Here is a 24,678-nt window from a genome sequence, read left to right on the forward strand (position 1 = left end):
CGAGTTGCACCTTAAGGAGCAGCTACATTAAAAACTGCCCAGATTACCGAGGGCATCTGAGAAAACAGCCCTTAGTGGGTATCAAGGGGAAATCTCTGAGTACCACTGCACCAGTGTGAGTCCGCGCAGGGGGAGTCTGCATCCAAGCACACCACATAGTCAAGGTGGGGGAGGTAATATCTTGTATGCAGACCAGCTTGTGGTGGTGAGAGAGACAAGCTTTCATGCTGCATACACAGAGCTCTTTCCGGTCTGACCATGTCCACGCAGAGTTAACTAACTCGGGAGTCGCTCTCCCCACTGGAGGGCAGCAGATACTTAGGCTGGGGACTGTCCCTCCACAGCAGTGATAGGGCAGGAAATATCCTTCCGGATCATCTCTGGCTGAGCTTCCCTTAGGTATTAGCAGCAGTGCAGAGAGATACCAAGATCCTGGAGCCTCTTTGACCTGCCTCCCCTCCCAGCTGTAAGGAGCACCTGTGGGTGGCTGGGAACTGCAACCCCCTTTTCCGAAGCAGAAAAACATTTCAGTTCTGCTGGGGTCAGGGACATGAGCATGGTGCCGGGATTGAGGGCAAGTGGCTGGAAAGGCCTGACAGGGCCTTCTTCAGTCCTGTTGTGAAACCTCGAAGCCAATGACCTTGCATCAGGAATGGAGTGAGGGGAAACGTGTGAGGCTGCTGGAGCTGCTCGGTGCTTGAGTTCGTGTGACAGCCAGCAAAGACGTTCAGCTCTTATTACAATCCTTGCAGGTTCATTTCGGTGCTGCCTCGGAAGCGCTGGTGGAGGGGAACAGAAGACAGGGCAATGAAACAGTCATCTGGAGTCACCACCAGCAGCTAGGGGCACTGCCTGAGGGGGGGAAAGGGGTTTTAAACCATGAAAAGAGAGGGAAAGGGAGCCAAAGAAATGGGGCCAGAAGGGGTGGGGGGTAGCATGAGACTGAACCACAGCAGCCGAGGAATGCATTGCGGGGAGCAGGGGAAGACCAGGGCTGGGGGCGGTGGGGAGCTGTTGGGGTAGGGGGAAGAGATTGAGAAGGGAAGGGAAGGGCAGCTGGCTAAGGAATCAGAGAAGACAAGACAATGAAACCAGAAGAGGGTGACAATTCATGGGTGGGGTCTAACAAGAGGATTTTGGAGCCTGGCATCTCAGAGTGACGGAAGCCAGACATGACGGGGCAGGGCTGAGATGTTCGCTGCACAGCAGAGAGGAATGTACACGCGGGTTTAGAAGAGGGGTTCGGCTCAGGTTTCACCCACAGCTGTTCAGCTGCAGCGCGCTTTACCGGCATTAAGCCCCCAACATTCCTGTGTGGGAAGGAAGGAGCGTTCACCTCATCATACAAATTGGGAAACTGAGGCAGAGAGGGGGTAAGACCATGCTTTCCGCAATGGCCTCTAATTTTGGGTACCCAACTTTAGACCCCTGGGACCTGACCTGCAGATGTGCTGAGCTGCTCCCATTACAATCACTGGGAGCTGCAGGTGCTCAGCCAAGGTGTCTAAAGTTGGGTTCCTAGAAACCCACACCCCAAATCAGACGCCCCTTCTCAGATTTGCCCTGAAGTGACTTACGCAAGGTCACAGAGTGAGTCAGTGTCAGAGCTGAGATTATTGGTCTGGAGTCCCAGGGCCCACTCCTAAACTCAGGCAAAGAACTAAAATACACGAGCTGGGTGCACTCCAGGTCAGCCAGCAAGATCCTTAGATCCTACCCTTCCCCTCAGGCAGGTGCTGTGATTTCCTCATGAACCCGGCCAAGGATAACGCATCAGAGCTTTTCTGGGTGTTTGGTGCTGAGCCGGTTAGTTTGTTTGTGGAACACACCCTGGCTCAGCACAGTGATCTCTGCAATTCATTTGTCAGGCTTTCCAGTCCCACAAGAAAAACAGGTCTGGCTGGGGAAACCAGTGTGGGGAAACCAGGACTCTCTCACCAGCATAGCACAGATTGTTTCTCCCCAGCTTTGTCAGAAACTGGTCTCCTAAGGGCAATAAATCAAACAGAGACAGCAGGGGAGCCCCGCTTCTGTTTGCTGCTGAGTGTCTCGCCTGTCCTGTGGCGAGTGAGGCAGGTGCTACTGGAAACAGGGTAACTCCTTGGGTCAGGTTCATTTTGTGATGCACAGTACAGTACGTCTGCATGGTTAGAGGAAATCAGCGCTCCTGGGTTCTGCACCAGTCTGTGCCAGGTGCTCCCTGTGTGACCTTGGACAAGTCATTTTGCCCCTCTGTCTCAGTTTTCCTGTAAAACAGGGATAACACCTCCTTTGTAACATGCTTTGAGAGCACAGAACGGAAAGCTACACGTTCCTAATGCAAGGTGCAGTAGTGAAAGGATCCTTGCTCCCGTCTGTGAGTTGCCCTGCTCCATTCCCTCCCAGCTGTCACTCTGCCTTGCCTCCACACTCCGCTCCATCTCCCGCCCCTGGAGGTGACGGGCTACGGCATCAGACTTTTTAGCAGCGCTCCATGTTATCATAGAAATTCGGAACCTCACTAGATTGGAACTGAGACCGAGCGATGAAAAGGCTGGATTGCATGGAAGGATGCTGGGTGAAACGCCCGGTTTCTAGTGCCCGGGCGTCTGCTCCCAACTGGTGCTTAAAGCTTCGCTGTTAATCAAAGGATTAAACCGAGTCCTGGCCCTGCCCAGGTCTGGATTGTGCCTGAGCTGATATAACAGGGAGAGAGACGCTGTCAATCCTTTGGCCACATTAACTCCTTGCTTCCCTGGGGGCTTGGCCTAAATAGCTGGACAGGACACAACCATAGCTCCTTCAAGGGGACAGATTGAATTTCACTTGACAAAATGAGGGGTAGCAACCGAACACCAGTTATCACGGAAGTAGCTGATATCCAAGGGGCCGAAGGGTGGGCTGGGGAGCAGCCAAGCCCTCATTACAGTGACAGACCTATCCGGTGGGCAGCAAACGCAGCAAGAAAGACTGTGAGGAGTGAGTGCACAAGGTGAATGGATACAGGCCAATGCCTTTGACCAGCCAAGTCCCTCCTGGCCTCCTGAATCCCTCCTGCAGCCAATAAAAGGCACCTTCCCCCTCTTATCTCCAGCCAGGCTCAAAGGGTCATGCTGTGAGAGGCTGTAACACTGTGACCCTTCTTGCTGTAATTTAAAACTAGCCGCAGAAGACGGGCCAGCGGGCCTCCCCAGGCAAAGCTCCTTAGCTAGCATTTTAGGTGGCTGTGGCACAAAAAGCTATCCCTGTATTTATTAGCAGCTCTCTTTCTCCCTGGACTCTATGCCAAGAAACACTAAAAGGTTATAAATTCCGCAATCAATCAGAACTCTGCCCCTTTACCCACGATGCAATTTCAAGCAGATGCTAAAAAGAGCCTTCTACTTATTGCAACGTAAAACAAACCACCCAGTGACCTTCCTCCATTGCCCTTATTTAGTCATCCTTACTTGGACGCATTGCATGATTTTAGCACGGGGGAGAAGTGCTGCAGTGACATTCCTAGAGGCTATTTCTCTCAGCTACTCTCTATTTCTCTCCCTTTGGCACCTCAGCTCCGTCCAGGACCTACGATTTTCCAGGGGTCAAGAGGAGGAGCTCCTCTGCTGAGCTTGCCATTTAGCAATGCTGATTCTGAGCTTAATTCGGCTAAATCCATGTAAGTCAGTTATAAACTGATTTACGTGTGTCTAGACAGGGGTTCGCACCAGTTTAACTAAATCAGTCTAAAAACTGGTGTTAGTTAAAGCAGTGCAACTTCTGGGTGTAGACAAAGAAACAACTAGCAATCTGTCTCCAGGCAATCCCCATCAGGACTCCTTTCCATTACTCCTTATTAACAGGTTTCAGAGTAGCAACCATGTTAGTCTGTATCCACAAGAAGAACAGGAGGACTTGTGGCACCTTAGAGACTAACAAATGTATTAGAACATAAGCTTTTGTGAGCTACAAAGAGGGTGCATCAACTCATCTAGATAGTGGCCTAGTTTTACAACAGGCGACATAAAAAGCACTAGGTAAGTCAGTACAAACTACAATTTCAGACAATGATGTGTTATCCTGCTCTGGATACTGTCCACTGAAATGTCAGTACAATATTTATATTCCACTTGATTTATTTTATAATTACATGGTCCAAATGAGAAAACAAGCCATTTGTCAGTAACAGTGTGTTGTGACACTTATTTTTTTAATGTCTGGTTTTGTAAGCAAGTTGTTTTTGAGTGAGGTGAAACTTGGGGTACGCAAGACAAATCAGATTCCTGAAAGGGGTACAGTCGTCTGGAAAGGTGGAGAGCCACTGGGCTAGGGGACATAACATAGCTCATAATTTCTAATGTCCTCCACACCAAATGTCACTGTTCCTCTTGTGCATGGGGGTTTGGGGTGCTGGAGGGATCAGTGAAGGGTTGCAGGGGGTGCTGGAGGGGGCAGCGGGATGCAGGGGGGTTTGGGGTATTGGAGGGGGTCGGTGAAGGGATGCAGGGGGGTTTGGGGTGCTGGAAGGGGATCAGGGAAGGGGTGCAGGGGGTTTTGGGGTGCTGGAGGGGGGTCAGGGAAGAGGTGCGGGGGGCTTGGGGTGCTGGAGAGGGCAGTGAAGGGGTGGAGGGGGTTTTGGGGTGCTGGAGGGGGGTCAGTGAAGGAGTGCAGGGGGTTGGGGTGCTGGAGGGGGCAGTGAAGGGGTGGAGGGGATTTTGGGGTGCTGGAGGGGGGTCAGTGAAGGAGTGCAGGGGGTCGGGGTGCTGGAGGGTGGTCAGGGAAGAGGTGCGGGGGGTTCGGGGTGCTGGAGGGGGCAGTGAAGGGGTTCGGGGGGGTGGGGTGCTGGAGGGGGGTCAGGGAAGAGGTGCGGGGGGTTCGGGGTGCTGGAGGGGGCAGTGAAGGGGTTCGGGGGGGTGGGGTGCTGGAGGGGGGTCAGGGAAGAAGTGCGGGGGGTTCGGGGTGCTGGAGGGGGCAGTGAAGGGGTTCGGGGGGGTGGGGTGCTGGAGGGGCAGTGAAGGGGTGGAGGGGATTTTGGGGTGCTGGAGGGGGGTCAGTGAAGGAGTGCAGGGCGGTTGCGGTGCTGGAGGGGGGGTCAGGGAAGAGGTGCGGGGGGTTCGGGGTGCTGGAGGGGGTCAGTGAAGGGGTTCGGGGGGGTGGGGTGCTGGAGGGGGCAGTGAAGGGGTGGAGGGGGTTTTGGGGTGCTGGAGGGGGGTCAGTGAAGGAGTGCAGGGGGTCGGGGTGCTGGAGGGGGATCAGGGAAGAGGTGCGGGGGGTTCGGGGTGCTGGAGGGGGTCAGTGAAGGGGTTCGGGGGGGTGGGGTGCTGGAGGGGGCAGTGAAGGGGTGGAGGGGGTTTTGGGGTGCTGGAGGGGGGCAGTGAAGGAGTGCAGGGCGGTTGCGGTGCTGGAGGGGGTCAGGGAAGAGGTGCGGGGGGTTCGGGGCGCTGGAGGGGGTCAGGGAAGAGGTGCGGGGGGTTCGGGGCGCTGGAGGGGGCAGGGAAGAGGTGCGGGGGGTTCGGGGCGCTGGAGGGGGCAGGGAAGGGGTTCGGGGGGGTGGGGTGGTCTCTGGGGGGCGGGGCGGGGCGGGGCGGGGCCGGCCCGTGGGCGGGGAGGCGGGGAGGCGGGGAGCGGAGCCGGGGGCCCGAGCGGCGCGCCCAGCCGGAGGCAGCATGCTGGGCAGGGTGCGCACGGCGGTGGCGCAGCTGGTGGGGGGCCCGGGCCCCGCGCCCGCCGCGCAGCCCCCGCGGGACTCGCCTGCGCCGCCCCGGGTCCCGCCCGGCCCCAGCGCCTGCCGGGGGCCGCCCGCGGGCGGCGGCTTCTCCAGACCGGCCTTCCTGCAGCTCGGCGCCGAGGAGCTGCGGCGGGCGGGCGATCACGCGGGCAGAGCCGTGCAGAGCCCCCGGGAGACCCGCGGCCGCCTGCCCTGGAGCACCGGCTACGCCGAGTGAGCCGCGGGGCGCCGGGGGGCGCGGGGCCCGGGCCGGGCGCTGAGCCGGGGGGCGGGTCCCAGGGCGGCGGGGCCACCGACCTGCCCGGCCGGGGCGCTCCGCTCCCCCTGCCCGGCCCCGGCGCGGGCTGCCCGGGGAGATGCTCCGCCGGAGGGAGCTAGGCGGGAGGGTCCCCGGGGGGTCCGAGAGCCTTTGAACCAAACCGCGAACCCCCGTGTGATGGACCCGCCGCAGCCGGCGGCGCCCCGGTTCCGGCTCCTGCGGGGCTCGGTGGCCGGGGGTGGCGGGAGAAGGCCCCGCAGCGGGGCCCTGCCGGTGCCCGGGGCACGTCCGTGGGTGCAGCTGCCCAGGGGCCGAGGCGGGTGGTGGTTTGCTCAGGCGCTGCCTCCGGGACGGGACCCAGGCGCTGTGGGGTATCCAGCCTAGGGGCGCTGCGGTGCCTGACGCCCCCAGCAGGATCCCTGTCGGGAGAGGGTCCCCCTGACTCAGTCTGGGACCCTGAGTCGGGGGTCATGGACTATCTGTATAGTGGGGTGCTGAGAGCCATTGAACCAAAGTAAACCCTGGGTGGGATGGCATCCACTTCAAGCCAGGGGGTGGCCGCACCCCTAGTTCCAGCACCTAGGCCCTGAATAGCTCCCTTGTTCCTGCCCCAGGGGTCTCGCCTTGTGCAAACAGCAGCCCTTCGCCTTGCTCCCATCTGCTCCACACGGGGAAAGCAGAGCCAAGCATGCAGCGGTGTTTACCTCTCCAAGGGCGCTCACCTTCCCCGGCTTATCTACTGCCGTGGCCACTCTGTGCAGTCACTGTGTGGTGCTTAGCATCTCCAAAGCCTGTCGCAGGTCAGAGCCAGACATTTAGCTGGAGGCAGCGTTCTGCAGAAGCTGCAGACGCTTATGCACATGAGTAATCGGTGAGTGAAGTGAGTCTAAACAGAAACATGAGTGAACAGGGAAGCCTGTTTGCAGGATCACAACTGTGTTGTGGCCAGCTTCCCTCTTGCCGTTAACCGGAGGATTTTATATTTCTAGAGCCCTGATGTGTAAACTGTACAATGAATGGCTGCACATCGTTGGGTGGTACAATTGCCATACTGCGGACAGGCCCCATAGAGCTGGGGGCTCTGTGCTCACAGAATGCAAAGGGGATTCCTCTCCCAGAGAGTCTACAATGTGGGAGTTTCATTTTTAGCAATATTTTTTGTATTAGCTGAGCTGGAGTAAGGCAGAAGTCCGTACTACCTTAGAGATGTCTGTCCACTTTCCTTTCCTCCCTTGCAGTTTTGAACCTGTGGTATAGCTAAAGGGAAGCTCTGTTCTCATTCCATCACAAGCCCACGGAGGTTCCCTGAGGTCTTTTGACACTCTGTCCTTGCAGGGCAGCAAAGGTTACTGGGGCTCAGCCCTGAGATAATGTCTGCTGTAAGTATCATCTAGTCGGCCAAGGGTCAAGTGCTGACTCTGGTTCCATTTGGTGCCGGTCCTGGAAGGCACAAGTTCTGTTTTCCTTTTAAGTGGATTATTATTGGCTTACCTGTGTACCTGTGTAGGTGAAACGAATACCTTCTGCAGGGCAGCAAACCTGATGGGCCAGTGCCTGCTGCCCTCCCACTGAATAGTGTCTTTAGCCCCAGACCTACAAAGACTTACCTGTTAGCTTAACTTTCTGCAGGTGAGCAGTCACATTGGCCGTAGTGGGATGACTCACAGAGTACGGTGTTATTCAGTGTGAATAAGGGTGTTGGAACCTGGCCCGAAGAAAAAGTCAAACGTAGATTTGAGAGGAGCCAGGCTGTGCTGTTTGGGCTTTTGTTTTGCCCTTCTGTCGGCTGGATATATACCCCTGCTGTTGCGGTATCCAAGTGCCTCACAGTCTTTCACGTGTTTTCTGGATGTAGCTCACACTATCCTTTTCACAGATGGGGAACTGAGGCTCAGAGCGACGGAGCTTCCCAAGATCACAGAGGAGCAGGGACTTGAACCTTGCTCCTGGGAAGAGGCAGCTTCACACTTCCCCTTTAAAGACCTGCTCCTGACATGCTCCTTGGGAGCAGGAGAGGCCCCCTCAGCTAACTTGGCTGTATTACCTGGCCCATTTCCAGAGATGTGAGGCCAGTCAAGTCACTTCAGCTCCTTGGGAGGGGCACAAGGGACCCTCCCGCAGCCTGGCCTTTTTTTGGCTTTGTCACCTCCATCCTGTAGCCGGCCCTGAGACTTCTGAAATGCCAACCATGAAGTGGGTAAAAACTAGACTTAATGGGGAATTCTTTGCAAAGGCCTCCTTTTAAGGTGGGAGAGAGGCCGGGAGGAGGTGTATCTTACTTGTGACAAGGACCTTAGACAATCAGGGGTTCATTTCAGTGTGTCTTTGGTCTGGTGCCTGTTCTGCTGCTTTTCACAGTGGTACGTGCTGTCAGGGCTAGTTTTCTGGACCTGGATTTTCCAAGCACTCCCTATTTTCCTTTCTCTCCTGGCAGCGCTGCACACAACTCTGTGATTGTTCTTCAATAACAAATATTGTCAGAAACATCACTTCCCTATAGGGTATTACAGTGAAACCTACCTTCAAGTGACCACCCCAAGGACAAGCAAAGATCTGTCATCTAGTAGAAATTTGTCTTTAATTAAAGAGTGGGGAAAAATTTACTGGAAATCTTGGAGAAGCGGTAAGATATTTTTATAAGATGATATATTGCAGAGGTGGCCCCTGGTGGTGCTGTTTCACTATAATAAACAGCAGTCACTGTCTCGGACTTTGGCATTATTATAGTTCTGAAATGACCATCTTTCTCATTTGTTTACACACAGTTGGGCTTTTTTTGCTCACAATTTGTGATGGGAACAAGCCAAAGCTTGGATGGGTTTTTCTGGGTTTCTTTCCAACTTCTGAACTCTTTGAAATGTCACTTGCTCCAGTGCGGTAATGGGAATAGAAAACCCTGCACTTGAGTTCTCAGAAGTAGGAACCTTTCAGAATATTAGAGGAACTCGTTAAAAGCACCCTTAAGTTTAGCTCTGACTGCTTCTCCATGTGACAGCATTCCTTCCCTATAAACCACTTGAAGAGCTGCTGCCTAAAGAGCACTTCTTGTTTTGCATATCTACAACTTCCTCCCACAAAGGAGGTTTTGCAATGGAGATCTGAAATTTGCTTAGCAAGGGGGGATTAATTAGTTAATGTCACTCTGTTTGCAAAAGTTTCTGCTGGTACATCTTGCCTGCCCACTTCTGCTTAAGCAAACCAGGCTTTCTGTGGGGCACTGAGGATTTTGGCACATACTGGAATGTGACCTCACCGATTAGCAGAGGACCTGTGGCTGCAAGACTTGGTATGTGTATCTTGCATGACTGCAACCAAGGCTTTAGCAGGTTCTGAGTCAGAAGCTTTGTGAGGAAGGAACAGCATGCCACGTGAGCTAGCTGGTCTCGGTGGGCAGTTGTTCTCTGCATGCTGTAAACCAGGGTGAGTGAAGGACTGGCTGGCGCTTGCCGTGTCTCTCTGCAGTCACAGAGTGAAATCCACTGATAAATGGAGTGTTCGCCCCAAATCATTGTCTCTTTCATCTCTTTCCGTCCCCCTAGGGTGATAAATGCTGGGAAGAGCCAGCACAATGAGGATCAAGCCTGCTGTGAGGTGGTGCTGGTGGACAGGCGATGCAGTCCGAGGTGTAACCCAGCTCCCAAGGGATGCACAGGGGAAGCGGAGGGGGTGAGCAGTGTAAACCATGGAGGCCAGGACCCTGGCAGGGCTTCCTGTAATTCTCATGCTGACTCTCTTTGCTCCACGCCCTGCTCCTGCCATGGTCCAGGCAAAATGGCTTTGGAAACACACATGCAAAATTCCATCCGCTGCGTGTACGGACAGGGGAGGTCACACTGGCCTGGGCCCCTCTGGGGTGCGATTGGATTTCAGTCCATTCAGTGCTTGGCCTCGCTGCGGAACCTGCCACTTAGGGGAAGGGGCCGCCTGTGGCAGGGAACTGCCCTGAAGCCACCAATTAATCGATCTGGCACAAGTCACTGAGCAGCCAGCTTGGTCAGTCCCCTCGTGGGCTGGATTAGAACTGACACTGAAGGCCAACAGGCCTTCCATCCTGGGATCGGTGCCCTGGGCAAGCCAAGCCCAGCCCGGTGACACTAACCTCCCTGCTCAGCTGGGCCCGCCCTCTCTTCCCCCTGGTTTTACTCCCAGGGGAATTCCCTTAACCGTCCCATTTCTCCCAACAGGGCAGGGGGGGCCTTTGCTTCCACTACTGGGGCTTGTTTGACGGCCACGCTGGCAGTGGTGCTGCTGTCATGGCATCCAAGCTGCTTCACCTTCACATCTCCGACCAGCTCAGGGACCTGGTGGATATCCTACAGGACTCTTCCCCTCCCCCACTCTGCCTTCCGAGCGATTCCCGGGTGCTCCCGGCTGAGCGGAACCGGGCCCCCCTTGCAGAAGCAGATGCAGAGCTCCCCAACGATGCCCTGCCCCGATTCCACCTGGAGAAGGCAGTCTCTTGTGAAAGCCTGGTGATTGGCGCGATCGAGAACGCCTTCAAGCGGATGGTGAGCGAGCTGGGGGAGTGTGCAGTCCCAGAGCAGGAGGTGGAAGGGGAGGAGTTGGGTAGAGAACTGTCAGAGGAGGAAATGCCTGTCAACCTCTCCTCCCCACAACATACATGGCACAGTTAGCCTGTGGAACTCACTGCCACACAGATCACCGAAGCCAGGAGCTCAGCAGGATGCCAGAAAGGATTAGGCATGTCTGGGGCTAATGAGCCCATCCACAGTTACAACAGGGAGGAGGAAAGTTCCCTCCGAGCATTCCTTGCTCTCCCCAAGCCTGGCCTCCTCCCCCACAGTCTGCACTGGGTGCAGGTTGGCACCCCCTTGCTGGAGGTGCTCTGCTCAGGGGTTGTGCCACGTGAGATCAGCTTCTCCCACTGCGCCGCGCGATGCCACGTCCTGTTCGTCACCATTAGCAACAGGAAGCATTGAGGCCCGCGGCGGGAGGGAGGCTGATGTGTCATTTCTCTCACACGGAGACTGCCTCACGGCACCCAAGGGAGCAGGAGGAGGGGGAGAAGGAGGGGGGGCTCCCGGGCTGTTTTTTCTTTGCTGCTGCTTTCCCAAGCCCCCAGCAGGCTGAGGGAAGCCACTCTCTGCAGGACTCCTCTCTCCCCAGCCTGCCCCCGGGAGAGCCACGGGGGAACCCAGGCGTCTTGTGTCCAGTGCCGGCTGGCTGGAGCCCCTGGGATCAGGCAAGGGGATGTGCCCTGGCCCTGGCTGGGCAGCTGCGTTCCAGCTGGAATGTACGCTCATTTCCTTTAGTAACCATCGTGCTGACGGGACAGCAGAGGACTATTTTGGTCTGCTGAGGCATGTGCTTGGCTAGCTGCAGTCTCTGGACTCAGGAGCCTGACCCTGTCTTTGCTAACCCCCGCTGGTGCTGAGAGCTTTGCCAGTGCGTTGGCCTGCCAGGCACTTTATTTTGCCTCGACAGGGGCCCCAGGTGCAGTGACAAGTGTCCCGTGTGCGTGTGGGGCAGGCAGGACTGACCTCATGCACCCAGCAGCAGGCACAGGGCTGGCAGAGGTGCCCCCCCCAGGAGAATGAGGGTGCAATCGCTAAGGGAGAGGAGGATCTGGCGTTAACCCTCTCGCTGCTGCTCCTGGCTGTGGCAGAGCAGAGGTTCGGGGTAGGGAGGGGACAGGACACGCATCTCCCAGGGTCAGGAGGCTGAGAGGGCAGAATGAGGAATTAACCAGGGAGACATGACAGAACAGCAAGGGTGTTCAGGCCGTAGAGCCACCAGCATACGGGGGAGGGCGGATTGGCGCTGGGGGGGCCCTTGCCCAGCAGAGGGCATGCTGGAGGGCCTGTTGCAGTGGTAACCCCTGCTCCATGTGTACGGGTATTTCCCACCCGCTGTCTGGTTCAGCAGCCCGCCTAGAAGAGCCCTGCTGACGTCTCGGCATCTTTGAGCTGCCTCCATCTATGGGTCCGTCTTGCTGTCTGTCTCCTCAGGATGAGCAGATTGAGCGGGAGCAGACGACCCGGCTCGTGGCGGGAGGCTGCTGCGTCCTAGCTGTGGTTTACCTCCTGGGGAAAGTCTACGTGGCAAACGCAGGTGACAGTAGGTAGGAGAGAGCGAGTGTGTACAGGGGCCAGCGTCTGGCCCAGGGCTCCCTCCCCTGGCCGGGGCATGGCAGCTCCAGTCACAGAGTGACTATGGGCTGAGACTCCTTTGCTGCCCGCTGGAAATGGGTCTGACCCCCCCCCCAGAACCCAGTCACTGACTGATTGAGGAAATAAACGTGCCCGTAAAAGAAAAAAAAAAAGAGCTTGGTGAAGGCATGTGACAGCCCCGGAGAAACCCGCCTCATCGCAGCTACTGGTCAGGTATGGATCCCGAAGCCTGGGGCTGGGGCTGGTGAGGGTGCTGCTCTGCATGCCTCCATACACAGCTGTAAACTGCAGGTTCGTGCACTTTCACAGGGGTGCTTCAATCGCACGCTGTCCAGAGCTGTAAGTAATGGTGGCGTTCAGAGCAGCCCTGAAGGAATGAATGCTGCTGTCCGCCCATTGGCCCGGGGCACTTGGATAGTGCAGAATTGCCTCCTTTAACTCGGGGTTTGATTCCTTAAGCTCCAGACACCTTCCTTGGCAGTATCTTGTGTGTGATTAAAGACGGGGTGGAGTGGGGACCCCACTGCAGTGAGCTCTTCTCTTCCCCGAGCAATATTTCCTAACAGACCTTTCTGCTGTGTGGTCCACGTATTGTGCTCAATCGGACTCCAGGCCTGACTTGCATTTCACTCCGGAGCTGGCTGTAGGGGCGTGAAAATCCCCCTGGGGGGAGATGTACCTCCACTACAAGGAAAAACTGGCAACACTGAGCCTCCGAGCCCAGAGGCTAAAACTCGCCGCGTGGCCGTTGGGGGTCAGGCTTGACCCCGGGCTCTGACACCACCCTTGTTGTGGGGTCTCGGAGCCCGGAGTCCAGCCTGAGCCCCAACAGCCCCACTGCCCGAGCCAGCCCAGCCACGGCTGTGCCATGCGTATTGTATTGCAGTGTAGATGAGCCCTGTGTGTCAGAGCCCAGGGGTGCGTGCACTTTTTGTACCCATGTAACTATTTTGGTTGCTGGGAGGGGTGGGGGGTGATAGTTAAGTGGTTCAAAAGCTGTGTGTAATAAGCCCTTAGGCACTTGCAATGTAACTCTTATTTACAAAGTCACCTATGTGACTTAGGTGCTTAAGTACTAGTGGAAACCAATGGAATTTAGGCACCTCAGTCACTTAGGCGCTTTTGAAAATTTTAGCCCCTTGCATAAATGTCACCCCCGCAAATGTGGGTATTGGTGGAATGTGTTGGTTGGAGGTCGGGGGTGTGAACTTGGTGCCCTGTGTGGTGGTGTTGCACTCCAGTGGAATGAGGGTGTGCATGGCGCTCCCGGCTGATGAAGCTGGGGGGAGGCGGAGCCACCAGTCTGGAGAGTGTCTCGTGAAGCTCTCAGTTGGCCACCGGCTAGGAAATGCACCAAGGCGGAGGAGTAGGCCAGGCTGTGACTGTCGTCAGTGTGAGCCCTGCCTTGCTGTAGAGGCCTGCGCTGCAGTGTGTTGCATGGAAGATGCTCCGAGCCAAATGGAGGAAGCATCTTCTGTCACGGCCACGGGTAGCTGGAGAGAGCAGGCATCGGTTTCATCTCCACCAGCTTCTAGTGGCCTCCGCAGGCCTCTCACGAGCTCCTCCCCATGCTGCCAGCCGCTGTCCCATGCGTGGGTCTGGGCAAAGTGACCCAGATGGTGAGACCCAGCTAGGCCGGAAGACCCCCATCTCTTGTGTCCCTATTGGAGTGTGGCTTCTGGTAACTGACCTAACATGCCGCTCTGGGCTCCCACGTTCAGCTCGGTTAAACGAATTCCCCCCATGCGCACACAGCTGCTGGAGCCGCAGACTCACCCTGCCAGCCGAGAAGTGGGCTGTGTTCTTCCTGGCCAGGAACAGAGGCAACCGCGCCGGGGGAAGTCAGTTAAGGGTCCTGCTGGGGAGGCACGAGGCAGAGTAGAGCCCATCTCTCTCTCCTGTAGCCGTCCCTGCCCTCTGGCCAGGCACTAGTATAACGCTGGCTTCACTGGGCAATGGCTGGGGGTGGTTCTTGGTGCCGCTTCTGTTGCAGAAGCGAGGGAAGCCCCAGTTGGGGGTCGAGCCCCATTGTGCTAGGGACTGAGCGCTCACATGTAGTGAAAGGACAGCCCTTCCCCTAAGGAGCTTGCAGTCTAACTGAGCCAACAGGTGGATACAACCAGGCGGGGCAGCACGAGGACTGTGAGGTGGCTGATCAGTGGCTGTGGCTCGGAGCATGCACAGGGGCAGGAGCCTGCTGCATAAGTGAGCGCCGTTCCCACACAGCCACTGTCCCGGCCCCGTAATGTCGACCAGCCGCTTCTCATCCATTGGCCAGCGACGCTGGGATCCTTCCCGAGAGACGGCGGCAACCGAGTCAGGGTCTCTGCTTTACCTCTGGTCAGGGAAGCAAACACCGAGTGGGTCCCAGGGGTGCCTGCAGCAGTCGCACGGTGTGTGGAGGAGACCCCGCTGCCATAGAGAGCAGCGAAAGCCAGAGATCCAGCCAGCCCACAGACACCCAAGGACCTTGGCTGCACTTGGTAACCTCTAGCCAAGTGCCGTGAGCAGCTTTTTTTACATATCCACTGAACAACCCATCCTGCCTTGCACCGCACTGGCAGTGAACCAGTAACACAGGATAATATTTCCTGCGCACCCTGTCTGTGAATGGCCAAGGAGTTCTGCATGTTCCCTGTCCCGCTCTCTTGTTCACGATGCCTCCGTGACCTTAACGCAGATCCTGTTCACACAGCCAACCTCCACTCATTTTTCTCTCTGCTCCACTTTCCACCTAGATTATTTTCTCTGTCCCGCTTTCTACTTTTTATTTTTTGACCTCTATGGTCTTCCTGAGGCAGACTGCGTCCCCCGTGCCTGGCTCTCCCAATAGTAGCTTCGGGGGAATCGCAGTCGTGTAGCCTGCAAGTGATTCTTCAGCTCAGGGCTGGTGGAATCTGAACAGCAGATACAAAAATACCCGATGGTGAATGGACAGTGTGAGATGCCCCGCTCCTCAAAGGTGTGCTGTGTAGTAAATAAACCAGGAGCCTCCGGCAGATCTGGAGGGAGCCCACGGCAATGTTCTTCCCGTAGCTGTGAAATGAGAGCAGCCGCTTTCCCTTTCTCACTAATCTCATCCTTCCGTGTTTCATTGCAGGGCCATTATCATCCGTAACGGGGAAATCATCCCAATGTCCAGGGAATTTACTCCCGAAACAGAGAGGCAGAGGCTACAGGTTTTAGTAAGAAAGAACTTTCTTCTCATCGGATTCCTTCTAACCCGCCTCCCCTACCGCTGAGCTTCTGGGTCTGTAAACCAATGAGCCGGGCAGCTCTCCGGGCAGTTGTGCTGCTGGGAAAAGCCGCACTGAGATCACTTGTGTGGTTTGTTCGCTAAATACAACCCCGCAGGTGAATCAGCAGCGGTTTCCATCTGCCCCAGATTATGAAATAGGTGCAGTTTGACGGGGCCTGGATGGGGGGTTGGGAATGAGAAGTGGGGCCTCATTAGTTCCATTCCAGCCCCACGTCGGACTGCCTCGGGGGTTGGGGAATGGCATGTGAGGTGTTTACCCTCTAGGGCACTGGGTCCAGGCCAGGTTGGCAGTTAAGCTGACTCAGAGCTGTCCGGGGACCCCTGGGAGCAAGTCAGTGGTCTCCGCCTGTTCCCTCTTGTGCAGACAAACCTCGTGTAGCAGCCTCAACAGAGAGGCCGAGGGCTGAACGGGCCATGGAGACTGAACTCCCTCTCGCCCCTAGGTCCCAGCAGGCCAGCGTGGGGAGCGCGTGCCTTTCTATGGCTTGTTCTGTGTTCACGCTGGGCATAGAGAGGGCAGTGCTCCCCAGGGCTGGCGATCTGGCTCCTCGCGCCAGCACAGAGCCAATGCGTAAGATGGACCATGTGCCGTGCCCGAGGCAAGTGGTGGGAAGGGCGAGGCCTCTCTGATATTTATTTAGTGTTGTCTGGTTCCCCGTGACAGCAGCCATCTCCTGGTCAGTACACATTGCCCCTCCCTTTGTCCATCATGTTCCCAGGCCCCATTGTTCTCCTCTAGGGAAGCAGGTGATGGGAGACTGGGCTAATGCCGAGTCTTGATTCTGCGCCCCGGTGCCTGCCACAGCACTAGGAAAACAGATCAAGTCTGAGCATCGCTCTTGTGGTTCCTGAAAGCTTCTCTCTCCAGTTTGCCTTGGAAAAATCACCCTGCTGCAAAATGAAACTTGATAGGGTTGTAAAGAAACGCCCCCACAGAGAGTGGGAGGGAGAAGGTGACATGAAAGTTAGCTGAGGTTTTGCTGGACATGTCTCCTGGCTCAGACTATACCTTGGAAAAACCCCAAGAGGTTTCCTATCCTCAGCTCTGTTTTCAAACAGCCCTGGAAAGGAGGAAATTGCACCCAGCAGTGTAGTCTCTCCAATTGGCTGTGAAACCTGAGCAGTCAGAAAATCAACCCTAGATTTGCCCCATGGGCTGGGGTGAATTGATTTCTGCCAAAGCCCTTTTGTAGGCCTTGTGTCCTAATAAGAATGCAGGAAACTGCTGTAACCATGACACAAGTTAAATGGAGGGCATTTATTTCACGGTTTGACTTCTGTTCCTGTAGATAGAACACACAGCCCCTGGGAAGAGCCTTCCTTCCAGCAGATTTCAGAGTTCCAGCAGAGATTGTCTGCAGCTCTGCACTGGATTCCCTTACCTCCTGCTCTCATCTTTTCCTCTGCTAAGTCATTTGGCATTTGCTAACATTGTTAGAATCCCCCCCAGCCCGTGTCCCTCCCTGCATCTCGGCACTGGGTCTCTCTTATCCCTGAACTCTGTGGTGCAACGTGATAATTGCATGTTAAAGTGCCCTGCCCCACTGCTGTGGGTTCAGAGCTAGGCTGATGCAGAAGATTCCCATGTAAGCTTGGGCAGCCAACTCATTGGCTAGGGGTCTGCTAGGGGGAAATTGGCTTTGTTTAAAGCAGTGGTTCTCACTCTGTGGTCCAGGGACCATCCTGGACCCATGGAGAAATGTAGGACTAAAGGTTCTGTGGGGTGGGAAGGGAATTGGGTGCTTGAGGGGATCCCTCTTTGCAGAATGAAACAGTTGGGAACCTTCACGTGGGCGGTGTTCAGACGTCCAAGGAAATACTCAGAAATGGTGGGACATTGTTGACAGTGGCACCGCCCACAGAGGCTAGTTCAGTGTCTAAGTCCCCGCGTTTCCTCTTGTGTCTGGGCAAACGAACAGGAGGGTTGGCAGAGGCCATGGCATTAATTATGGCATGGAGGCTCCTGCTGAGAGAAGAGAAGTCACTCCCTATTGCTTTTCACTTGAGGCCCTCTCTGAGCCCCGGGTGCAGGTTGCTGAGTTGGGCCAGTGTTTGCTTTCTGTACCCGATGCCCCTCTCTTGTCTCTGCTAGTTCCGATTTCAGGCTGGTGGACTGACAGTCTCTTGCCCTACTCCACCTCGCCATTGCAACCCACGGGTGACCTCTGGGTACCTGAACCAGACCCGGGTGCATTTCAGCCTCCCACTGAATTCTCTCTCTTGCATATTTCAGCCAGACCCTCTGGGTCAGTTATTGCAAAGCCCTTTCCAGATCAGCATGGGCAAAAGCCCCCGTTGACATCACGAGGGGCATTTGTGCCCAGAACTACATGGAGGCGCTCTGGTGTCACGTGGAACTGGGGCTTTCCGGTGTAGCGCTGGGAGGTGGCTGCCCTGGAAAGATGCCCAGCAGCCTTTCCAATCACAGTGAGATGTGTTGCTGTTGTCACCAATAATAAAAGCTATTTCAGCCCCTTTCCTTGCGGTGTCTGGCCCTTTCGCTGTATCCCGGGGAGTGACCCAGGGAACCCCAAGCCCAGTGAAATCAGAACCCTCCTCTCCAGGACGCTTATTGGAAGCCATCAGACATCAGTCAGACTTTTATCAGACAGGGCAGCGCAGCTGCAGCTGGAGAAAGGGCTGTTGGCACCCAAGCTGTGTTGCCTTGGGACCAGCACACGGCACCCTTGCTGCGGGGTGCAGAAGGGTTTGGCGTTCCCGGGAGCCCAGCCTAGACGTTTGCCTTCACTCTCGAAGCCCGATGTCTTAATGAGCTGGGGAACGATGCACTGTGGGCTCCCTCTCCAGCATAGCCCCTGCTGCGTGCCTGGGGCACAGGCTGTGTCTGTTGTTCACATGCATCAGGCACTGCTGGGTTTTGTGGCTGAATCTGCTGTTTTCTCCCCTTAGGGGTTTTTGAGACCTGAGCTGCTGGGGAATGAGTTCACGCACCTCGAGTTTCCACGGAGAATTCAGCACAAGGAGCTGGGGAAGAAGATGCTGTACAGAGACCAGAACATGAACGGCTGGTAAGGCCACTGACCTGCTTGTTATGCTTTGTGCCAGCCTCGTGACTTAGCTGCTTAGACCCTCCTGCCCCCGTGGGTGGGTTCAGCTGCACCTGTTGGCAGCCGCCAGCAGATTTTCTAGCATAGGCAGAGCCTGAGTGTCTGACAGGCACAAGCTGCTCTGTTGAAAACAGCCCAGGTGCTGCTGGTAAGCTTTACCTGGTCATCTCCCTGTTTGTAACCAGGGCCTATAAAAGGATAGAAGAGGATGACCTGAAGTTTCCGCTTATCTACGGAGAAGGTAAAAAGGTAAAGTGCCCAGGAACTGCAGATGTGAGTTACAGACTGTGACATTCCCCAGGACTGCTGTGTCCCCTTAGCTCTCCAGTCTGGGATGCCTTTTACACTGCTTTGCTGTCCGAACAGCCACCCCTCCCGGCTCTACTCGCTCCCAGCCACTGCCATGTAAAGTCTCTCCCAGTTGAATACATGAATGCTCTCCCAGCCAGCCATGACTAGATACAGGGTGAAATCCGCATCTTTCTCAGTCCCAGCCGTGCACCCCAGAAATGTGCATCTTGTACTGTCCAGTAGCCCACTGGACTGTACAAGCTCATGATTAGTCCATCATTCCAACAATGGGTAATGAATATGCACCAGTCCTGTTGTCCTGAGTAGAGATTTCCCAAACACTTCAATCAAACACACTGGTTTAGATAAAACAATACAACAAGTTTATTAACTAGAGGAAGATAGATTTTAAGTGATTTACAAGTGATAAGGCATTAAAGTCAGAGTTGGTTACAAAAGAAATAAAAAGATAAACATGCAAGCTAATTCCTAAATATTACCAAGGCTAATAGGATTAAAAGCAAAAAGGTTTATCTTACCCAAAAGCTTTCAGCAGTCTGGACTGGCTGGAAAACCTCCAGGCCAGGACCATTCCCCCCAGTTCAATGATGCACATTTGTCTTTAAAGTGATCTTACTGCCTTGAGTAGAGATGGGGGAGGAGAGGTAATTTGTGTGTTGTGAGTTCTCCATTCTTATTCCTTTTTCCGCTCTTTGAGGATTACCCCCGGGGGGGGGGGGTAGGCAAAACAGACTCCTGTGCACATGAAATGCCTTTTAGGTGAATTTTAAATTTCTTGCCGACACCTTCTGTGTATGTGAAGTTTGAGCCGTCTTGGAGATGACCTGTAAATTCCTTATGTACAGTCTCCCTTACTGGTGGAAGGTTGTTTCAGGAGTTAATAATTTTCTAACAACTGTGGCCAGTCCTTTGTTGTCTCTGAGGAGCTAGTCTGTAGGCATTCCCCAGAATTACAACATATTTCAGTAACAAACATATAGTAAAATCTTATAGCTTTACACACACTGTTGTTACACACATTTTAACAGGGCAATGATGTTCAGTAGATTATGAGTTTTCAAATGATAGCTAGCTCACAAGGCCAACTTTATATGAAATATATCATAGCCATATAAAAGTGGTGAACATGGGGTACAGGATGTCATACAGACACAATCCCCATTGAACAGGAGGCCAGGAGTTTAGAGGGGTAATAGAAATCCAGGCATGGAGCTGGGACATTAGAGTCTGCAATGGTATGGGGGGACTCTTCTTGTCTGACTTCTGCCGGTGGGTGGGTTGTGAGGGGATTTCTGTCTCTGAAGGTTTAAATTCCAGCCCTGTTTTCTCCAGTGAGCCCAAGGGCCCACTCAGGCCCGCTGCAGATGCACTGACTGCAGCACCCTCCGTGCGTGTGTTTCCCTGGCGCCAAGGGGGAGCAGACAGTGAAGCTGTTTGATTTGCTTTCCCACCAGGCACGGGTGATGGCGACAATTGGGGTCACGCGGGGCTTAGGAGACCACGACCTCAAGGTGTACAACTCCAATATCTACATCAAGCCTTTCCTCTCCTGTGTCCCTGAGGTGAGTTTGCCCGGCCTGCTGTCCTCCTCCCCAGAGTTACCATCAGTGGCCGGTGCTGGGTAACGTGAGCGAATTCAGTGCTCACCTCAGGGAGGGGCTTTTAGCGATAGGGTCACGTGGGCTGGCACCGCGTGAGCTCTGCCGCAGCACCTCTGTCCTGCCCTTACGCAGCCCCGGTTAGTCCAGTGCTGGGCCCATCATGCAGCTCTGCCACTGCCCCCGGGCCCAGCTGTCTGCCTTCGGCCCCCATCATCAGGGCAGCTGAGCGCCCTGCAGCATTTAGGTCAGTTATCCCCCCGCCCCCGTGAGGCAGGGCAGGGCTGCCGTCCCTGCTGGACAGAGGGGGAGCTGGGCCACCTGTCTGGGTGTGCAGGACAGTGCTTTGCTAGGTCTCCCTTCTGCCTCCTCTCTGCCCTTCTGAGCCCAGCTGGGATAGGGAGATGACTCTGAAAGCGACAGCAAGATGGGAACCCTGGGGATCCCTGCGTGCTGGCTGGAGGAGATGGGCCAGGGCATGGTGCTGTGACACAGGGCAGGGCAGGAGCTGGACAGGCCCTTTCTGAAGAGCAGCAGCAAGTGGCTGGGGTTTGCGCTGAGCCCCTGTCTCTCGCCAGGTCAGAGTTTATGACCTGACGCAGTATGAACACTGCCCTGACGACGTGCTGGTCCTGGCCACCGATGGGCTCTGGGACGTGACCAGTGACCGGGAGGTGGCTGACGTGGTCACGGAAGTGCTGATGGGCTATGAGCCGAACGATCCCTGCAGGTGAGTCGAGGGGGCCAGGCGTATTGTCCCGGGAGTGAAGGCGAGGGCGGGATGGCTGCAGTGCGGCGCGGGGCCCGGCAGTCCCAAACGCCCAGCGCTCCCGGCTTGCCGCCATCATTCCCTTTAGGGCTACAGTTCCCACAGCCTGCCGCTGTCTCTCCTCAAAGGCACCGGGTCACAGTCATGTGTCCCGGGGCGGGGGGGCCCTGAATGCTGCTTCCCACAGCGCACTGGAGCGGGCAGGAGGGGTCATCTGAGAGCAGTGTATTCCTCCCTCCTCTCCCATAGAGCTTGACCCACCCCCCCATCACCCGTCCCCTTTCTCATCAGGGCATACAGTCAGCCTCAGTAGGGGGCTCTAGGATGGGGGATCTGCCCCAAGTGCGAGTGGCTGGCGGGGGGAGCCCTTGCTGCTGACTGGCTGCCGCTGCTGGCTGTCCCCGGCGGTGCTGCAGGTACACCATGGCGGCCTGTGGGCTGGTGGTGAGGTCCAGGGGGGCGCTGAAGGAGCGAGGCTGGCGGCTGGCCGACGACAAGCTGGGTTCTGGAGACGACATCTCTGTCTTCGTGATTCCCCTGGACGGCCCCGGCAATTACACGCGCTGAAGGAGCGAGGCTGGCGGCTGGCCGACGACGAGCTGGGTTCTGGAGACGACATCTCTGTCTTCGTGATTCCCCTGGGCGGCCCCGGCAATTACACGCGCTGAAGGAGCGAGGCTGGCGGCTGGCCGACGACGAGCTGGGTTCTGGAGACGACATCTCTGTCTTCGTGATTCCCCTGGGCGGCCCCGGCAATTACACGCGCTGAAGGAGCGAGGCTGGCGGCTGGCCGACGACGAGCTGGGTTCTGGAGACGACATCTCTGTCTTCGTGATTCCCCTGGGCGGCCCCGGCAATTACACGCGCTGAAGGAGCGAGGCTGGCGGCTGGCCGACGACGAGCTGGGTTCTGGAGACGACATCTCTGTCTTCGTGATTCCCCTGGGCGGCCCCGGCAATTACACGCGCTGAAGGAGCGAGGCTGGCGGCTGGCCGACGACAAGCTGGGTTCTGGAGACGACATCTCTGTCTTCGTGATTCCCCTGGGCGGCCCCGGCAATTACATGCGCTGAAGGAGCGAGGCTGGCGGCTGGCCGACGACGAGCTGGGTTCTGGAGACGACATCTCTGTCTTCGTGATTCCCCTGGGCGGCCCCGGCAATTACACGCGCTGAAGGAGCGAGGCTGGCGGCTGGCCGACGACGAGCTGGGTTCTGGAGACGACATCTCTGTCTTCGTGATTCCCCTGGGCGGCCCCGGCAATTACACGCGCTGAAGGAGCGAGGCTGGCGGCTGGCCGACGACGAGCTGGGTTCTGGAGACGACATCTCTGTCTTCGTGATTCCCCTGGGCGGCCCCGGCAATTACACGCGCTGAAGGAGCGAGGCTGGCGGCTGGCCGACGACAAGCTGGGTTCTGGAGACGACATCTCTGTCTTCGTGATTCCCCTGGGCGGCCCCGGCAATTACACATGAGGCCAAGCTGCCCCGGGGCACGGCACTGCTACAGTCGGCGTGGGACCGGGACCTGGGGTGGGGGGCACAGGGGCTGCCTGACCAGCTTCCTGCCTCTCCTACAAGAGGAGTAAGAAACCCTGAAACCCCAGGCTCCCCCCCCTCCCCCGCCCCCCTCTCCGCCTGCTGCTTCCCTGCCACTGGGCAGAGCCTAGAGCCGTAGCAGCTAGTGATAGAAAAGCCATCTGGGGCCCTCGGGGTGGGGAGATCAAGGCAGGACTGTTTTGATGCCAGCACCCATAGCCAACCCTACCTGACCTGGTCCCTGCGAGAGGACTCCGCGCTCAAAGTGTCCTCTGCAGGGATGGGAGAGAGCCCCCAGGACTGTGGTGGCTGGTTCTCGTAATGTGAGAATGGTGTGGATTAGCGGGAGGAGCATACCCGGGGGAGTGCGTGCTGCCCGCTGCAAACCCTTCTTTCTCCCGCCTCGAGATCCGCACCATTGCGTCCCAGCTGCTGCTCCCACGTGCCCGTGTCCAGTCCTAGTGCCTAATCGCCTGCCAGAGAGAGCACTGGGATGGAGCCATGCTGCGGGGGCTGTGGCTGAGCACCCTTGCCATCTGGCCGGTCATGCAGCCTTCAGTCCCTTACTGTGTCTTAGTTTCAGCTTTGTAACCAGGAGCAGGCGCCCAGTTACCATGGTGATGGGCACTATATAAATACTTGGAAATATATGTAAGCGGGCCTCCCCTGAGCTGGTACTGCCCCTGCTAGTCCTCTGCACCTTCCACCAGAGCTGCTTTAGCACCCTGGGCCAGTGTTGAGTTCCCAGATGCCAAGGCAGGGGATCGGCCCAATTATTGTTAATTGAAGAGCTGGTCTGAAAATTTCCAAATTCAAATTTAAATGAAAACCACTTGGATGAAATGTCCACAAAACTTTCATCCCATTTTCCCACCAGCTGTAATGAATTTGGTGCTTAGTTCTATTCAAAATACAGACCAGGCCTGCCCCAAAGACCTTGCAATTTAAATATGCTGCATCCATGTGCTTAGCTGAGAGCCAAGGATAATTAATAAGCTGTGTGTTTCTCTAAAAAAAGCAAATCACCTTCTTTCCTGTATTAATCTCAGAGCCGTGACCAGCTCTATTCTGATTGGAGCTGGGGCTCTGCCCTGCCCTGCGGAATGCTTGATTTAGTAAAAGCAACACGTTCTGCAAACCTCTGATCTGGGACATGAATTTTCTGGGTCTCCTCAGAGTGTGATGAAGGGGTGTATCTATAAAAGGCTGTCCCAGGGTAAAAATGGGGCAAATTCCCTCTGTTTCTGAAGCACACTTTGACTTTGACTATTTCTCGTGTCCTGCTGCTGCCAGGAGCACCAAGCACTATCGTGATGTGTCACCTTCTGATGAACGTTGTTTGTAACTCGTAATTTGTGAAATGTAAATAAACTGGGTACACCTAGTTGGAACTAAAAGGCATCCAGGGAGTGTTTAATCTATTGACGTTTCTGTGCTGGAAGGAGATCGTTAGATCGCCCTGTATAGACCTGTGTTTTTAAATAAAGAATGCCACCAGGAATCCCACTGCCAAGTCTTTATTGCAGAGCCTTTGATGAAGGAGACTTGCCTGAAAGCCAGTCACTTGTGCGTAGTTTACAGGGCTGCCAGCAAATATACCCAGACAGACCTCTATGAGCCAGTATCTTCCGCCTTGTTCACAAAGATCCGATCATGCAAAACCTCCCCCACTCCACATATGCTAAGAGTGGAACTTTGCCTTCCCTAATGCCAAGCAATGTGTGCATATTTTCAACTGACTGCCATTGTCAGGTGTTGTTCTTTAGTGCCGACTAAGTGAAAGTTACTCAGTTAGTCTGACTCGCCTCAAGTGGGCAAGATGACACCCGAGGAGTGGAGTTGACTCTCTTGTGTATCCAGGAGCTGGAGAGAGAACAAATTACTGATGCTCTGAGAGCCTCTTATTTGGTTTGGTTTTGTTTTTTAACCCAAAATGTGATACGAGTATCTTAGCTGCCCTGGGCTAGCAAACAGAATACTGGGTATTAGCTGCCATCTGAGACAGGATGTTACATGTGCGATTGTGGGGAGATTGAGTCTGTTGCTCCATAGCGCGTTGC

General features: G+C 55.7%; 1 protein-coding gene across 1 annotated transcript; it reads left to right on the top strand.

Annotated features, from left to right (window-relative positions):
• Window positions 1-5,624: 5,624 nt before the first annotated feature.
• Window positions 5,625-24,119, top strand: PPM1J (protein phosphatase, Mg2+/Mn2+ dependent 1J). Its single transcript, XM_048826855.2, has 10 exons — window positions 5,625-5,899; window positions 9,485-9,611; window positions 10,130-10,453; window positions 11,915-12,027; window positions 15,177-15,261; window positions 18,246-18,364; window positions 18,589-18,652; window positions 20,170-20,277; window positions 20,892-21,043; window positions 21,499-24,119. Exons 1-10 carry the CDS (start codon window positions 5,625-5,627, stop codon window positions 21,647-21,649), a joined length of 1,518 nt encoding a protein of 505 aa, XP_048682812.2. The 3' UTR covers window positions 21,650-24,119.
• The last annotated feature ends 559 nt before the right edge of the window (window positions 24,120-24,678 follow it).

Source organism: Caretta caretta, chromosome 21 (assembly GCF_965140235.1).
Source record: "Caretta caretta isolate rCarCar2 chromosome 21, rCarCar1.hap1, whole genome shotgun sequence".
NCBI classification, from domain to species: Eukaryota; Metazoa; Chordata; order Testudines; family Cheloniidae; genus Caretta; species Caretta caretta.

Bases quoted from the DNA above. Each gene is read 5' to 3' on its own strand.
- PPM1J (XM_048826855.2), top strand. From the start codon at position 5,625: ATGCTGGGCAGGGTGCGCACGGCGGTGGCGCAGCTGGTGGGGGGCCCG. The intron at 15,262-18,245 runs GTAAGAAAGAAC...TTCTCCCCTTAG, and splicing joins GGCAGAGGCTACAGGTTTTA to GGGTTTTTGAGACCTGAGCT. The intron at 18,653-20,169 runs GTAAAGTGCCCA...CTTTCCCACCAG, and splicing joins TCTACGGAGAAGGTAAAAAG to GCACGGGTGATGGCGACAAT.